This window comes from Phyllobates terribilis, unplaced genomic scaffold (genome assembly GCF_046119375.1).
Source record: "Phyllobates terribilis strain yellow unplaced genomic scaffold, ASM4611937v1 Scaffold_29__1_contigs__length_15306474, whole genome shotgun sequence".
In the NCBI taxonomy this organism is placed as follows: Eukaryota; Metazoa; Chordata; class Amphibia; order Anura; family Dendrobatidae; genus Phyllobates; species Phyllobates terribilis.
In genome coordinates this window covers 4,340,141-4,358,362 of record NW_027362789.1, presented here as the reverse complement: position 1 = coordinate 4,358,362, position 18,222 = coordinate 4,340,141, and the positions used below count along the sequence as shown (strand labels likewise).

The 18,222-nt window shown below is 41.9% G+C and overlaps 1 protein-coding gene across 1 annotated transcript in view; it reads right to left on the bottom strand.

Moving 5' to 3' along the window:
* Positions 1 to 2,083: 2,083 nt before the first annotated feature.
* Positions 2,084 to 18,222, bottom strand: part of LOC141178682 (uncharacterized) — a 39,180-nt gene continuing 23,041 nt past the window's right edge. The window contains exon 4 of the mRNA XM_073660569.1: positions 2,084 to 7,138. Within this exon, the coding sequence (XP_073516670.1) occupies positions 5,694 to 7,138 (1,445 nt within the window). The 3' untranslated portion in view covers positions 2,084 to 5,693. The remainder of the gene's footprint in view (positions 7,139 to 18,222) is intronic.

Below are 18,222 nucleotides of genomic sequence, written 5' to 3'. Positions count from 1 at the left end.
CGGTCAAGAAGTGGGAGCGAGAAGATGTGGCTGTTGGTTGTGGCACATTTTCACCTTGGCCACGGCCCCGTCCTCTGCACGAACCATCACCAGAACGTCCACTTCCACGTCCCTTGCCACGCGCCTTGCCCATTGTAAATGAAGTAAAATAGCTTACACTTGCACTATCAATGGAAAAAGGGTAATAAAGAGTAGATTAGAACCGTGGAAGAGGAAAACCACAGTTATTGTTTACTGGGGTATACCACACTTTTTTAAATAGAGATATTTGCGGCTGAACAGTGAGCGACACACTCAAACTGCTTTTTTTCTAGATACCAAAGGCCCAAAACTGGATAGTACAGTGATTTGACCCGTGGAACTGCGAAACCACACTGGGATGTCGGGCCTACACAAGACTATTTTCAACAGATATATTTTTGTGTCACAACAGTCAGGAGACACTACTGTTTTTCTTTACGGAAAAAACTACCAAAACCTGAATAATAGAGATTCTTTACCGTGGAACAGCAAAACCACAGTTATAATTTACTGGTGTATACCAGGCTTTTTAAAATATATATATATTTGCGGCTGAACAGTGAGCGACACACTCAAACTGTTTTTTTTAGATACAAATGGCCCAAAAGTGGATAATACAGAGGTTTGTACCGTGGAACTGCAAAACCACACTTGTATTTCTCGGGCCTACACCAGACTATTTTCAACAGATATATTTGTGTCTGAAAAATCAGGGAGACACTTTTTTTTTTTTTTTTTTTTTTACAGCAAAAAATGCAAAAAGCAGGATAATAGAGATTTTTTACCGTGGAACAGCAAAAGCACACTTCTGTCTCTCTGGCCTACACCAGACTATTTTCAACAGATATATTTGTGTCTGAAAAATCAGGGAGACACTATTATTATTTTTATACAGCAAAAAATGCCAAAAACAGGATAATAGAGATGTTTTACCGTGGAACATCAAAACCACAGTAATAATTTACTGGTGTATACCAGGCTTTTTAATATATATATATATTTGCGGCTGAACAGTGAGCGACACACTCAAACTGTTTTTTTTAGATACAAATGGCCCAAAAGTGGATAATACAGAGGTTTGTACCGTGGAACTGCAAAACCACACTTGTATTTCTTGGGCCTACACCAGACTATTTTCAACAGATATATTTGTGTCTGAAAAATCAGGGAGACACTATTTTTTTTTTTTTTTACAGCAAAAAATGCAAAAAGCAGGATAATAGAGATGTTTTACCGTGGAACATCAAAACCACAGTAATAATTTACTGGTGTATACCAGGCTTTTTAAAATATATATATATTTGCGGCTGAACAGTGAGCGACACACTCAAACTGTTTTTTTTAGATACAAATGGCCCATAGAACTGCAAAACCACACTTCAATTTCTCTGGCCTACACCAGACTATTTTCAACAGATATATTTGTGTCTGAAAAATCAGAGGCACACTTTTTTTTTTTTGGGGTGGGGGGGGGGGGGGGGGGCACCAAAAGGTTAATAAGATGGGTATTTGTACATTGTGAAGGAGGAAAAAAAAAAAGAGGATTTAGATAAAAAAAAAGGATTTTTCCTGGCCCCCGGGACCTGGAGCTAAGTCCAGCAATTTCAGCAACAGGAGCAGCACACAGGACTGTAATGCAGCGTTTGCTGGTATAACCACTGCGTCTCCTATACAGCTTGCCTGCCTGATATACCTGGGATGGATATTAGTCCTGAGAAGGACTGTTTGTTTGATCTGGCAGCCTTTACAGACCCTACACTAACTATTTTGCAGGATATATCTCTCCCTAAATCAACAGCGCTGTCCCTACACTGTCTGATCCGGAGCGACTGTGTCCAAGATGGCGGCGCCCGGTTTTAAATACTCGAGGTGACGCTGTGCGGCCAGCCAATCACTGTAATGCCCACAAACAACATGGCTGCGGCATTACAGTGACTGGCTGGCAATCCCTGCATGTTCATTGGCTCTGTAAAGAGCGCCAAACATGCAGGGCGGAGACCCGAGTTCCCGCCCGAGTAACCCGGAAATGCTCGGTGCTCGCCGAACATCCCGAGTAGCGTGATGCTCGGGCGAGTACCGAGCAGTGTCGAGCATGTTCGCTCAACACTACTACTGACATATTTAGGAAACCAACTGTGACAAACTCGTTGTTACAGGCAGAATTGGCACACCCACCCTCCACCATAAGAGGAATTCCAATAGGTCAGTTCCTTAGGGCCAAGAGGATATGCTCTAATGAGAAAACATTTGAGGAACAAGCGATAGAATTGGCTAATCGGTTTGAAGAGGGGATATAGCCGTAGCTTAATCAGACGGGGTTACAGGATAGCAGCACGAACCCCAAGAGATCAATTAATTTATGGCAATAAAAAATACAACAAATCGGAGGAGGTATGATTTATTTCGGTATATAACAATCAGTGGCCTGAAGTGAGATCAATTTTACAGAAGCACTGGCAAGTTCTATTAACAGATCCTATCCTCCGTCAAATCCTCCCCCCAGCACCCTCAATGGTGGCGAAGCAAAGTCCAAACTTAAAAGATCTGTTGGTTCACAGTCACTATGATCTGGAGAGATGTAGAGATAAACAGGATAACAGGAAAGAGATTAATGTTTTTTTCTCGTGCGGACTTTGTAAGGCGTGTGGTTATTTCAAGAAGGCAAAGAAGTTTGATAATTTTGGTGGCTCCAAAACATTAGAAATAAGGGCACATTTAAATTGTACCTCGAAGGGCGTAATTTATTATGCCCAATGTCCTTGTAAAAAGATATATGTCAGACTTACTACTAAAGAATTAAAAATTTGAGTAAGAGAGCATGTTGGGGACATTATCAAAGCCAAAACGGTGGAAGATCCTAGCACTCAAAACTTTACCACGCCATTTTTTCCATCACCATCAATGCAGCCCAAGAGAATTCCACATCATAGATATTGATCAAGTCACCATGGGAGCAAGAGGAGGGGACCTGGGGAGGATTTTATCACAATTGGAGAGTAAGTGGATCTATCGACGGGGTACCCTAGCACCGGCTGGACTTAATGAAAGCTTTGGGTTCAGTTCCTTCCTATAATTGAGGCTAATGAGTAGATGGGGGTTTCTTTTAATATCTTATGGTTTTATTATATATGTATTGGTGCTTGTTTTTAATCATCCTTAGGAAAGCTTTTGCCTGGGTTGATGGGTCGTGCGGGATGTCCTTTTCCAGTGGCTGGGGGACCAGCTCAACTGTACGAGCAAGGCAGTTGCATGTCTATCCTCGCGGATGACCCTATACGTGTGGGATAGAAGAGTACAGTGACAATATATTCGTCTATGTGAATTATTGTATCACTATGTTAGATGTGGTTCTTAAATGTATAGGGGTTATTTTATACTAATATATACAGTGGGTACGGAAAGTATTCAGACCCCTTTACATTTTTTACTCTTTGTTTCATTGCAGCCATTTGGTAAATTCTAAAAAATTCATTTTTTTCTCATTAAAGTGCACTCTGCACCCCATCTTGACTGAAAAAAAAACAGAAATGTAGAAATTTTTGCAAATTTATTAAAAAAGAAAAACTGAAATATCACAGTCTGCAGTTTACCTGTATTCATAGGCCTGTTTTACATCATGGCATACCTATCTATTATCTGTATGACCATCATAGTCACTGAAGCACTGGCACCTTAAACTTTGGCATTTTAGGCTGTATTTTTTCATTAGGATAGTCTCTTCAGTATTGATTTAAATTAAGTTATGTTACCATCATGTGCATGATTCATGTCACTTAGTAACAAGTGCATTGTATGTATAAGTATATGGAATTATATTAATTAATTTCTTGTTTACTAGTGACGTTAAATTTTTTGGCCTTTTTAGGGGGTTAATTTTCCATCCTAGTTCATGTATGTGTCGCTCCTTTATACAGGTTGTTGCCCTGTCTTGTTAATTGGTTTTATCAATTTGATGAAATAAAATCTATACCTTTTATATGCTTCTGGTATCTCTTCATTGTCCAGACGTTTAGTATACATTGATCTGGATATTTTGGTTGTTTATTCATGTTGAAGTGTCCAGGAATGGATTAACATAGGACATTTAACGTAATTAATTGTAAGTTACGTTGTCCATTTACTTGGTAACTGGAATAATTGATACTTGGATTGATAATATTGTCACTTCTTTTCATGTACCCATATTTGTGGAGTCACATGGTTGTCTCTGTCCTTTTTGTAGTTTTCACCCATGACATACTATTTTATTGGTTGTGTTGTTGGGAGTGTCCGTGGGACCTTCTTTTTAGATTTTGGATACACAATAAAACATTATGATGGTGACCTGACTCTTTTTGGGGCTCAGTCACTCCACTCTTTTTGTAGGTTGTACTTTATGGGAGCGCCCACATATGAACTATGGTTTATCTATACCGCCATGTTCTTCGGTTTATATGCTTCTGACTATACACAATGCAACCTAGCAGAGATCTGCAGCATGTACTTGCAATGCTAACACCCTGCCGCCCTTTTCCTCTCCCTCGTATTAAATCTCACTCTGCGCTATCTCAACCTAACAGAGAACTAATCTTCATTCTAAATAGCTCTTAAAAGACTCTCCCTATACGCTGCTTTCACTCTCCCTACGCTCACACTACGTTGATGTAATATGCGCAAGATGGCGCTGGCAGGGCTTAAATATCCCCCTACGATGCTGTAAGGCCAGCCAATCACAGTAATGCCACAACAAAGATGGCAACGGCATTACTGTGATTGGCAAGCAAGCCCAGCATGTTCATTGGCTACAAATAAAGCGCCAACCATGCTGGGCGGGTCACTCAAATATACCGAGGTGAATAGCTAATTACTCGTCGAATAGCCTGAATTGTGTACTATTCGTGCGAGTAACAAATAGTGCCGAAAGTATTCGCTCATCACTAGTAAAAAGACATAAATCCAAGTGACACATTCATTCCTGCTCCGAGTGTGTAAAAGGTTTTCATAACTCTGTTTCTCTGAGATTTGAAGTTACCTTTTAATACAAGTAATTTCGTGTCCATGATGCTGTGATCAGGGATAAAAAATGTCTGGCCACAGGTAGATCTATTCTTTTTTTCTTTTATTGTGTGGCGATGAGAATTCATCCTTGTTCTAAGTTTTTGCCTTGTCTCCCCTACATACAGACCCCCAGTTGGACATTTGGTACATATAATTAAGTACACTACATTAGATGTGATGCAGCTGAAAGTACCTGGGATCTTGTGGTCCTGATGTGAGTTGGGAATCTTTATCTTGTCCGTGGTCATTATAAATGGACAGGTTTACATTTACAGTTGGTGAGGATGATTTTTATAAGTTTCACCACAAAGGTGAAACTATCCTCCCGGTCAGTTTGCTTTACCTCCCAGTACCTTTTAATTCTAACAATGTTAGGCTTCTGGGAGATTATACTTGTTCCTTTTATTTTTGGTTCTCCTTAGCTTGCCTACTTTGCCCTATATGAATGTATTTTAGTTTCTCACTCAGGGTTTTCATATTTTATTTCATACTTTCCTTTCCCCTTGTTGACAGTGTGTTGCGGCCTCCCCTCTGGTTCCTCCGGAGGTACGAGAAACTCCTCAATGGCCTAATAGAGAGTTAGGTCCGTGGCGTTTTTAGTTGTGCAACTAGGGCCTTTCTAGTCTGTACAGAGACTAGTTGGGTTTAGCTGCGGCATTCTCCTCTGTGTGGGTTCTCCGGCGGCTATCAAGATGCGCTTTCTGGTTAAAACATTTCCCACATTTTGAACATGAAAAATGCTTCTCCCCTGGGTGAGTTCTCTGATGTTTGATAAGATTTGATTTCTTTGCAAAATATTTCCCACATTCTGAACATGAAAATGGCTTCTCCCCTGTGTGAGTTCTCTGATGTTTGATAAGATTCGATTTCTTTGCAAAATATTTCCCACATTCTGAACAAGAAAATGGCTTCTCCCCTGTGTGAGTTCTCTGATGTTCGATAAGCGTTGATTGCAATGTAAAAAAGTTCCCACATTCTGAACATGAAAAAGGCTTCTCCCCTGTGTGAATTCTCTGATGTCTAATAAGATTTGATTCCTGTACAAAACATTTCCCACATTCTGAACACGAAAATGGCTTCTCTCCTGTGTGAATTCTCTGATGTGTAATAAGATTTGATTTCTTTATAAAACATTTCCCACATTCTGAACATGAAAATGGCTTCAACCCTGTGTGAATTCTCTGATGTGTAATAAGCTTTGATTTCTCTTTAAAGCAGTTCCCACATTCGGAACATGAAAATGGCTTCTCCCCTAAGTGAGTTCTCTGATGGCTGATAAGATTTGATCGATTTGCAAAACATTTCCCGCATTCTGAACATGAAAATGGCTTCTCCCCTGTGTGAATTTTCTGATGTGCAATAAGATTTGATTTCTTTATAAAACATTTCCCACATTCTGAACATGAAAACGGCTTCTCCCCTGTGTGAGTTCTCTGATGTGCAATAAGACTTGATTTCACCGTAAAGCAGTTTCCACATTCTGAACATGAAAATGGCTTCTCCCCTGTGTGGGTTCTCTGATGTGCAATAAGACTTGATTTCACTGTAAAGCAGTTTCCACATTCTGAACATGAAAATGGCTTCTCCCCTGTGTGAGTTCTCTGATGTTTGATAAGATTTGATTTCTTTGTAAAACATTTCCCACATTCTGAACAGGAAAATGGCTTCTCCCCTGTGTGAGTTCTCTGGTGCCTAACAAAATCTGATTTCTGATTAAAACATCTCCCACACTTGGAGCAAGAAAATCTATTCTCTGCTGTGTGAATTTTTTCATGTTTAAGAAAAGACTTTTTGAGGGGAAAACTATTTCTATATTCTGAACGTGAAAATGGCTTCTTTGCTATAGGAGCAATTTGTTTTTTAATGCTTATTTTGTGACTTTGATTTTCCTTAGTAGTCGGTAATAAATCAGAAGACAGGACCTGTTTCATAGGATCAGATGACAGATCTTTGCTGTGAAGGGATGATGGTATATCTGGAGAAATGGCATTCACTTCAATTGTATCCTGTGGGATCTGAAGATCAACTGATTTAAAAATTGAAGATGTCAGCTGTCCCTCTGATCTCCTGGTACAGACATCTGCCAATAATAAAACCAATTATTATTTTTTAATAAAAAATCCTTGTAATTATATATTTTTGAACATTTGTACTTAAACTGTCTGTAAAAATGGCAAGTTATGCAAAAAAATTGAATTATTCACCAAGACAATGACAGTTCACAGTCTAATAGAAAACCTCATAGCATGAACCAGTAAAGTGTGGTGTTCAATTGTTTGTTCAGTCTGCCTCCCAAATAGGGAATAAAAAGCCACCAAACAATGTTATGTAGGCAAAAATAATACCAAGAAAAACTTCTATTAATCTCACAAAAAAACAAGTCCCCACTCAGGCCCATCATCTGAAAAACAGAGGTTTCCATATTATTAGTGGCTCAAAGGCTCTTGAAAAGCAACATGGCTTCCATAAACCAATCCAGCAATATCTTATCTCTCAAAGTCAAACCTCCCCCTCGCTTCTGAGCCTTGCAGTGCGCCCAAACCACATTTAGCATCCATGTATTTGGCATTACTATAGTTAGAAGAACCCACTTAATTTACGGTGTGTGTCTCCTGGAGCAAAATCTGGGCACTATGTGTTGGGTAATAAAATAGCATATTTGCAATTTTCAATCTACAACATCCACTGTGTGTTAATTTCAGGAAAGTGCCTGTGGAGTCAAAATAGTCACTTCTCCTATAGATTAATTCACTGAGAGTTATAATTTCCAAAATGGAGTCACTTTATGGGTATCTTGCTCTGGTTTTCTGCCATTGTGTCATATAAGGGCTTCTGCAAATGGTGGGTCCTATCTCCTCTGGGATCTCCTACTGTGACATCTGCTTCTGTCACCAGGAGCCACCTTTTTCCCTTCCCCCATGAGAGCACCATACAAGAGAGTAGGATCCACCCCTATTACCGGACAGGAAGCCCTGAGCACAAAATAAAAAGGCAACTCCCACTTCCTCCTTCAATGTGTTTCCTGTCCTCAAGGATGTAGAAGCCAGGAGCTCACGGCTGGAGCAGCCATAAATCATGGAACACCAGTGAATCATGGAACACCATGCTAAGTTCTATAGCTACCTCATGTGAGTGGCAATGAGCAGGGGCCCAGTTGGGCGCTGAAATGATAACATCAGCCTGGAAGAATCTAAATTTAATGATTCCGTACCTACCTACGTTTGTTTGGCCTAGGCCTCATGGCTTGTGTATTGAGCCTCATGGTTAGGCCTCATGGCTTGTGTATAAAGTCTCACAGCTAGGCCTCATGGCTTGTGCATTGAGCCTCATGGCTAGGCCTCATGGCTAGGAGGCCTCATGGCTTGTGCATTGAGCCTCACGGCTAGGACTCATGGTTTGTGTATTGAGCCTCATGGTTAGGCCTCATGGCTTGTGTATAAAGCCTCACAGCTAGGCCTCATGGCTTGTGTATTGAGCCTCACGGCTAGGCCTCATGGCTTGTGCATTGAGCCTCACGGCTAGGACTCATGGCTTGCGTATTGAGCCTCACGGGTAGGCCTCATGGCTTGCGCATTGAGCCTCATGGTTAGGCCTCATGGCTTGCGTATTGAGCATCACAGCTAGGCCTCATGGCTTGCGTATTGGGCCTCACGGCTAGGCCTCATGGCTTGCGTATTGAGCCTCACGGCTAGGCCTCATGGCTTGCGTATTGAGCCTCATGGCTTGCGTATTGAGTCTCACGGCTATGCCTCATGGCTTGCATATTGAACCCCACGGCTAGGCCTCATGGCTTGAGTAATGAGCCTCACGGCTAGTCCTCATGGCTTGCGTATTGAGCCTCTCGGCTAGGCCTCATGCCAATTCAGGTGTAGGTTTATGACTCACGTTGGCCTGTCTGAAGGTTTTTTCAGACCGCTTCATAGTTGCGGAAAAATCTGCCATGTTAGGTCTAGGATTTTCCTCAGATGTCTGCCTCACGGGGGGTTGCCTGGTTAGCCAGACAACTTGGGGCTTGTAGATCTGTTTCACTAAAGTCTCAAAACTTCACTATCCTTTACTAGCAATATTACTAATATTGGTAAGGAAGGTCTCTGGACGATGCCCTCGGTCTGGGTTGATTCTATTAAATACAGTCCAAAGGATAGCTGCTGAGTAACAGGTCCAGTCAATCCCTCATACTTGGATAGAATATTGAACTAGTCTGCATTTAACATCTATGTCCCAGTGGTCTTCTTGGTAAAGGTGTGAATGGGGGCGCTAAAAGAATAATACCAATTTAAGTTCAGTTTATCTTCACAATCTGGGATCATTAGTAACGTAACATAGATTGAATAAAGACCTAGGTCCATCAAGTTCAACCTTTCTCCCCCAATTGTACTCTGACACTAACTTACTGGAACTAGGCCTCACAAATGTATTATTACCTTTTTTATTATAACTTCACTATTACAATTATAATGAACCAGTTTATAATTTTTAATTAGTTTTATTTTTTTGTATTTGTAATAATGGTTTTACTAAAATCCCTATACCTAAAAACTGTTGATCCAGAAGAAGGCAAAACCCAGGACACATTCAGCAATTAGCATCAAGGGGAAAAAAAAAAAATTCCCTCTTGACCCCAAGAAAAGGCGATCAGTCCTAGAACCCTGGATCAAATGTACTACTATAGGTGTAATATTTTATCTAATTTAACTGTAACCCACAATGTTATGTGTATCGAGGAAATCATCCAGCCTTTTCTTTTTTGAAAGCTGTTAGTGTCTGCCCTTACTACCTCTTGTGGTAGGCATTCCACAGTCTGACAGTAAAGGACCCTTTCATATTTTAGGTGCTGGAATCGCCTTTCTTCCACCCGTAATGAGTGCCCCTGGTCCTTAGTATGGTCTTTGGAGGGAATAAGTCATGTGCTAGTCCTTTGTACTGACCACACATAAATTTATAGATGTAAATGAGATCCCCCTCTGAGGAGTTATTTTTCTAAGCTAAATAAGCTCAACTTTTTCAACCTCTCATCATATGAGAGGCCTCCATCTCTTTAGATGAACTGGCTGATAAACATCAGCAGCTCAGTTCCCCCCATCCCCTCCTGGTTGAAGGTGCAAGAGGAACATGGCTACGCTAAGCTTAAAAGAAACCACTTCGAATGACCTTTTGGACCTCAAGTGATTAAACTCTCTATACCCCATATCCCCCTGATAGGAAATGGTAGGAGGAGCTGCGAGTTGTAGTCACCGGTGGGGGGCTGAAAATAAAACATTTGCCCCAATCTACCCTTCTGGCTTACAGTGATAAGAAACTTGATTGTGCCAAGAGGGCAGCACTATACCGGTCTGACCTCCTAAGGGAGGTATGAGTTGGTTGATAGACTACCAATTGCCCCAATCTACCCTCCTGGTATGGAATGGTAAGATAAACTTGATTGTGCCAAGTAAGGCAGCACTATACCGAACAGCCTTCCTAAGGGAAGTGCGAGCTGGACTCACTGGTAACTATGGTTGATAATCCAAAAATTGCCTCAATCTACCCTCCTGATTCGGAATGGAAAGATAAACTTGATTGTACTGAGTCGGGCAGCACTAACGGCCTGCCCTACTAAGGGAGGTATGAGTTGGACTCGCTGGTATGGGACTGACGAACCAGTAAATATCCCAGTCCATCTTCCTAATGGAGTTGCCCGACAGACATGATTATGCAGGATCTGGTAAAATTATTTCAAGACCAGTGTATCCTCCCAGTTAGAAGTGCAGATGGACAAATTGGAAATTAAGTCAATGGAACCATATTACACTATGTATTCTTGCAATTAAAGTCATAAACTGGTAGACTCAACTAAGTGGCGAGTTGGTTAAATATCCAGTCAGTGTGCTCTTGGAGTGATAAGACGGCAGCGCTGCAATAACCCTATAAAAGGAGGAATTAGTGGATGAGTTAAAATGTCCTTGTATCGGTGAGACTCCTGTGGTGAAGGAGAAGCATCTTTGCTAGTTAAGACGAATGCCTTCACACTGAGGTAAGACTGTTCTGATTATTACTCAAGCACAGGATGATACGTACTTAAGGTACATGTTTAACGGGACGGGATGCTAATACCTTAGCTTAAGACCATCTGAGATTTGACCAATACCATAAGAGATCTAGATCTCTTTCAGAATGAGTTGCTTTGGAAAAAAAAAAGTGTATCAGAGGTGATGGTTATCACTCAGTTTACGTAGTTTCTTTGCTTGAAAACTAATCTATTTTTCATTTGAACTATTTTCATCTAACAATCTACATGGTTGGATTATAAAGTTGCAGAATTAATGCTATTATAGGGGAATAGTGTAAATACGATCATTCCGATACTGAAATATCGGGTATCGACCGATATTTGCGGTATCGGAGTTCCGATACTTTTAGAATATCGGATACCGGAATCGGAAGTTCCCATAATGCCTGCACTCTGCAGGATGACAAGCTGGATGGCAGCGCTCAGCTGCGATCCAGCCTGTCATCAGAATGCCATCCCAGCGTGGGAGAATTCTCCTGATTGTTTAAAAGCCGGCGGGCGGTAAAAAGCCGCCGGCTTTTAAACAATCACACAGCCCCATACTGCTTCCCCGCAGCCTCCCATCCCGATCCTAAGTTAGGACCGGGCGGGGAGCGCAGCACCAAGGAGCGGGGAGTGAAGGACCCGGGCGGGGAAGCCGGCAGTGAAAAGACTATACCGCCGGCTTTCCCGTTCTGTGCTGCGTTCCTCGCTCCCTGATGTATGTGGTATGATGTATGATTGGTGTGTTCGCGGTGTCTGCGCAATGTCTGCGGGTGTCTGCGTGCAGGCAGACATAGGTCGATGTGACACTATTACTCCCATCGGCCTATGTCTGTCTCCCGTCCACTCGTGCCAGCAGGATCAGCTTGATGGGAGCAGTAGTTCCCATCAGCCTGATCCTGATATTTAAATTGCCCTACTGTGTCCTTTAAACTGCCCCATATGTTATTTTGGCCCCCATAGGTTTATATTTTTGGCCCTATACATGTTTTATTTTTTTGCTTGTTTTTGGTCCCCAATAAATTTTAAATACATTTCATTGGTGGCCAGTGGTTACCTAAAATAAATTAGTTTATACATTACCTGTCCCTGCTGATCGCCACATAAAATAAAGTAAAAAATAAAAAAATACACCTATACTCACCTAGACACCTAATTCCCCGAAGCCATCGATCACCTGTAATAAAATATAAAAGAATAAACCACAATTTTATCCTTACCTGGATGCTGTACCTGGCTGGTATACAAAAATATGGCGAACCCCATGTCAAAATTTTTGGGATAAATTAATTAAAAAATAAATAATAATTTAGGGACTGCATCTTTATTAACCCCTCAAGTGTCATTTAGCCTGGGAAGGGGGTAATACCCACGGAGCTTCCCAGGCTACTAATATCAGCCCCCAGCTGAATACCTAGCCTTTACTAGCTATTAAAATGGGGGACCCAAAAAATAATGACGTGGGGTCCCCTTATTTTAATAGCTAGCAAAGGCTAGGCGGACAGCTGCGACCTGATATTAATAGCCTAGAAAGGGGCCATGGTTATAGGCCCCCTCCCAGGCTATAATATCAGCCCTCAGCCGTCCCAGATTTGGCACATCCTATTTGTGCGCCAAATCTGGCGCTTAGCCTCGCTTTTCCACGCTGCCCTGGTGCGGTGGCAGGGGGTAATAGTGGTGGGGTTCATGTCAGCGCCAGCTGCCATGAAGCCCAGGTTAGTAATGATGGGAGTCTATAACACACCCCCATCATTACTAACCTACAAAGTGTTAAAAAGAAAAAACACACACTACACCCAGAAAAAAAATAATTTATTTGAAATAAAACACACAATTTTATTTAATTCTTAGTTTACTAGAAAAAAAAAATAGTTACCTGTCCACGTTCCTGCGCTGATCTCCCATGCACAGCTGTCACATCTGGAGATGTGACAGCTGTCATTGCTGCTGTATGCTCACACTGCCGGGAACACGTCTGCTCCCGGCAGCGTGAGCCCCTGACTGAGGTCACCGGAGTGCATTCAGTCAGTGCAGCTCCGGTGACCTCCTTTACGCCCTGCTGTACCGTGGGAATTTCTCACGGTCAGCGTGGCCGTAAAGGAGCTCACTGGAGCAGCGCTGCCTGAACTCCGGCGAACCCGCTTATGCAATGACGGGGCTGCTTTACGGCCCCGTCACTGTAGCGGCGGCAGCGGTTTAGAGCGGTCACATTTTATGTGGCTGCTCTAAACTGGAGATCATCGTGGGACACTCGATTTGGACTACTACAGAGGGGTAAGGATAAAATTGTGGTTTATTATTTTATTACAGGAGATTGATGGCTTTGGGGAATTAGGTGTCTAGGTGAGTATAAGTGTATTTTTTTATTTTTTACTTTATTTTATGTGGCGATCGGTGGGGACAGGTAATGTATAAACTAATTTATTTTAGGTAACCACTGGCCACCAATGAAATGTATTTAAAATTTATTGGGGATCAAAAACAAAAAAATATGGGGGCCTAAAAAAATAAAACATGTATAGGGCCAAAAATATAAACCTATGGGGGCCAAAATAACATATGGGGCAGTTTAAAGGACACAGTAGGGCAATTTAAATATCAGGATCAGGCTGATGGGAACTACTGCTCCCATCAAGCTGATCCTGCTGGCACGAGTGGACGGGGGACAGACATAGGCCGATGGGAGTAGTAGTGTCACATCGGCCTATGTCTGCCTGCACGCAGACACCCGCAGACACCGCGCACACACCAATCATACATTATACCACATACATCAGGGAGCGGGGAGCGCAGCACAGAACGGGAAAGCCGGCGGTATAGTCTTTTCACTGCTGGCTTCCCCGCCCGGGTCCTTCGCTCCCCGCTCCTTGGTGCTGCGCTCCCCACCCGGTCCTAACTTAGGATCGGGATGGGAGGCTGCGGGGAAGCAGTATGGGGCTGTGTGATTGTTTAAAAGCCGGAGGCTTTTCACCGCCCGCCGGCTTTTAAACAATCAGGAGAATTCTCTCACGCTGGGATGGCATTCCGATATTTGTGTCCCATTGACTTGCATTGGTTTCCGGTATCGGAATCGGCGATATCCGATATTTTTTGGGTATCGGTCCGATCCAATCAGATCCGATATTTCCCGATATCGGAAGGTATAGCTCAACACTATTCCTGAATGAACGGTGGATTGTGACTTTTCTTTTGGAATAGCTCAGATCTGTATCTTACCCTTTCTAGTTGTATTAGCTCTTGGTACTTGGCTAGATTGTGGTAGCCAGAAACTCCCCAGGATGGAAATCTCAAACTATAAAAGTGTCCGTTCGGCTTAAATACATTTCCTGGGGGGACTTAACGTTACACCTTAAGGGATATAAAGTACTAAATATTTCTGCTGGTTTTGAGATCCCCATTTTGGCAATCTGGCATGCTCTATCTACTCTTGGTAGCATAGAGTTGGGTAGTTTTGAATAATTATGAGATCATTGACCCTAGAAAAGGTTTAGGGCCCAGATCTTGGCCTTAAGTGGGACCTTCAATTGAAAATGCCAACAAAATTAAAGTAGAAACCCTAGTCAAAGCCTGGTTAAGGTTGCCAGGTTCCCTGAATCGATTAACTTCTGCTTCTATTACACGCTGAGTCTTAGTACCAGTTCTTATATATTTCAGTTGTTGGTTAGTTGATTTAATGAAAACAGAATATCTAATCAAATCTGTGAAAGATATTCAACCATGTATATAAGTGAGGTCTCTAAATATAGACCTTTCTCTGGGAGATAAAGAGGAAAGAGTGTTGTAAAAATCCTTTTTACTCTTGTTGGTGCTTTTGGTTTAAGCTCCAAATCGATAGAGATTATGTGGATAGTGCTTCAAGAAGGAAGATTGAATAATATCTAAAAAAATCACAATCTGTTGAACTAGGATATTTCGGGGATCTTTCTTCAGGTGTAAGATCCTACATGGGTGCTCCCTCCCTATTGAAGGGCTCCGTTGCTTTCGTCTCTCGTATGGTGCTGTTATGGGGGAAGGGAAAAACGATAATCACTTACCGGTAATTTGATTTTCCTGAAACCCATGACAGCACCCTAATTTTCCCTCCCTCTGGCTTTTGGTTGATGGTTCTTAGTCTTCTCTTCTCACAATGAAGAATGTGCTTGAGTGAATGTATAAATAAAAATGATGATGAATTGGGTGACTCTTACTTGACTCCTGGAAAACACATTGAAGGAGGAAGTGGGAGTTGCCTTTTTATTTTGTGCTCATGGCTTCCTGTCCGGTAATAGGGGCGGATCCTACACTCTCGTATGGTGCTGTCATGGGTTTCAGGAAAATCAAATAACCGGTAATTACCGTTTATTCATTCAACAGGCAACGCTGGTGATGGAAGAGACGTCGGAAGAAGCTCTGGGTGGCGCTGGCTCTGTCCAGCCACTAATAGCCCCAGCCCCCTGAGGAAGCCAGACATGGCGAAACTTGTTGGGGTGGCTATGTATATATTTTTGGTAGCACTAGGGAACCTGTGTATGTCCTAGTAAATAATCTGATCAATTAATCTATAAACTGCAGACAGAGGAAAACTATAATGAATATAATGAGCTCATGATATCAGATGTATCTAATACTATACAGTTTCTAGAGACTTAATATCACAGTAAGGGCACAGACAAACTAGTGTAGTTTTAATTTACTTCTTTACCACATTTTAGTAAAGCAGTAATAAGACTTTTTTATACACCCCTCAAACAGGTTTTTTTTTACTATCTCGGTAATTTGTCAATATGCATATGACAGAAAATACCCAAAAGTGACACCATTCTAAAAACTGCATCCCTCAAGGTGCTCAAAACGACATTCAAGAAGTTTAGTAACCCTCCAGGTGTTTCACAGGAATTAATGGAATGTGGAAGGAAATTTTTAGTTTCACAACAGGAGAAAATGGACCCCAAAATTTGATGTGCATTTTCTCTTAAGCATGCTGATATCCCATGTAGGGGAAAACAACTTTTTGGGAGCATGGCAGGGCTCAGAAGAAAAGGATCGCCATTTGACTTTTTAAATGTAAAATTTGCTGGAATAATTAGCGGACGCCATGTCGCGATTGGAGAGCCCCTGATGTGCCTAAACAGTGGAAACACCCCACAAGTGACACCATTTTGGAACCTAGACCCCTCAAGGAACTTATCTAGAAGTATGGTGAGCACCTTGAACCCCATGTTCTTCACAGAAGTTTATAATGATGAGCAGTGAAAATATAGAAAATCTAATTTTTCCCACAAAAATGTTTATTTGCCCCACATTTTGCTTCTTCAAAAGGGTAACAAGAAAAATTGCACCACACAATTTATTGTGCAATTTCCCCTGAGTATGCAGATACCCCATGTGTGGGGGACAACTACTCTTTGGGCGCACGACACGGCTCAGAAAGGAAGGAATGACGTTTCTTTGATGGAATGGTCTGCAGGTGTCATGTCATGTTTGTAGAACTCCTGATGTGCCTGAACAGAGGAAAACCTCCACAAGTGAACCAATTTTGGAAACTAGATCCCTTAAGGAATTTATCTGCCTTATTATTTGGACTATAAAATGCATTTTTTAACAAAAAAAACTTGTTAAAAAGTGTGTGCGTCTTATAGTCCGGAGGCAGCTTCCTGTGATGGAGGAGAAAGCTGACACCGCATCCTCCCCAATCACAGAAACCGGAGGCTGCAGGAGCTGAGCAGCTGAAGGACCTTCTGCAACAGTAATTTCAAGATCTTTCAGGTCTGCGAGTGTCATGTTGCATTTGGAGAGCCCCTGATTTGCCTAAACAGTGAAAAACTCCCACAAGTGACCTCTTTTTGGAAACCTGACCCCTCAGGGAACTTATCTAGATGTGTGGTGAGCACATTGAAACCACAGGTGCTTCACAAAATTTTACAACGTTGATCTGTGAAAACGAAAAAAATATATTTTTCCCACAAAAATGTTGTTTTAGCCCCAATTTTTTTCATTTTCACAAGGATAGCAGGAGAAAATGGACCCCAAAATTTGTTGTGTAATTTCTCATGAGTACGCCGATACCCCATATGTGGAAGAAAACTACTTTTGAGGCACAGTGCAAAGCTCAGAAGGGAAAAAGTGCCATATTGAAGTTCAGATTTTGCTGGACTAGTTTGAGGGTGCCATATCACATTGGCAGAGCCCCTGAGGTGCCAGAACAACAGAACCTCCCCCATAAGAGACCCCATTTTACAAACTAAACCTCTCAATGAATCAATCTAGGGGTGCAGTGATCATATTGACACCACGGGGGCGGGGGGGGGGTCACAGAATTTTATACTATTGGGCAGTGAAGAAAAAATAATATTTTTCCCACTAAAATTTTGTTTTAGCCCTTGATTTTACATTTTCACACTGGGAAATTGATAAAAATGGCACCAAAATTAATCGCACAATTTCTGCTCAATGTAGAAATACCCCATATGTGGCTGTACAGTACTGCTTAGCCACACGGCGAGACTCGGGAAGGACGGAACACTATTCGCCTCCTAGAGCAAAGGATTCCATATAAAAAGCCCCTAAGTGCTAGAAAAACAGAATCCCCCGCCAAGTGATCCCATTTTGGAAAATATATCCCTTTGGGAATTTATCTACAGGTGTAGTGAAGACTTTGACTCCATGGGTGTTTTCCAGAAACAAGCAGCAGTGGATGTTGCTGAGTGAAAATTGCAAACTGCCGTTGTAGTACCCAGTACATAGTAGTGCCTGTACATAGTGCCCAGCTCATGCTTCTGAAGACATGCACCAGTTAATTAGGCCGACTCTCATCGCTACAGAAATGCCAAACATATGGACGCTAACTGCGGTTTGGGCACACTGTGGTGCTCAGAAGGGAGGGGAGCATTTGCATTAGGGAGAGTAGAATTTGCTGAATTTCTTTTGGAGGACGAGGAGCCATTTTCACTTTTCCAGAACCTCTCTGCTACCAGTAATGTGGTTAGTCCCTCATTATATGGGAACTATTGGCAGTGAGACGTCAAACTAGTAGGAGACGCCCTCTAGTGGACGTGTTCATTATCAATGAATATAGGTGATACCATGGAAAAGATAATATAGTTTCTCTCACTGGTGACAAATTAATAAATTAGAACTAGTGATGAGCGAGTATG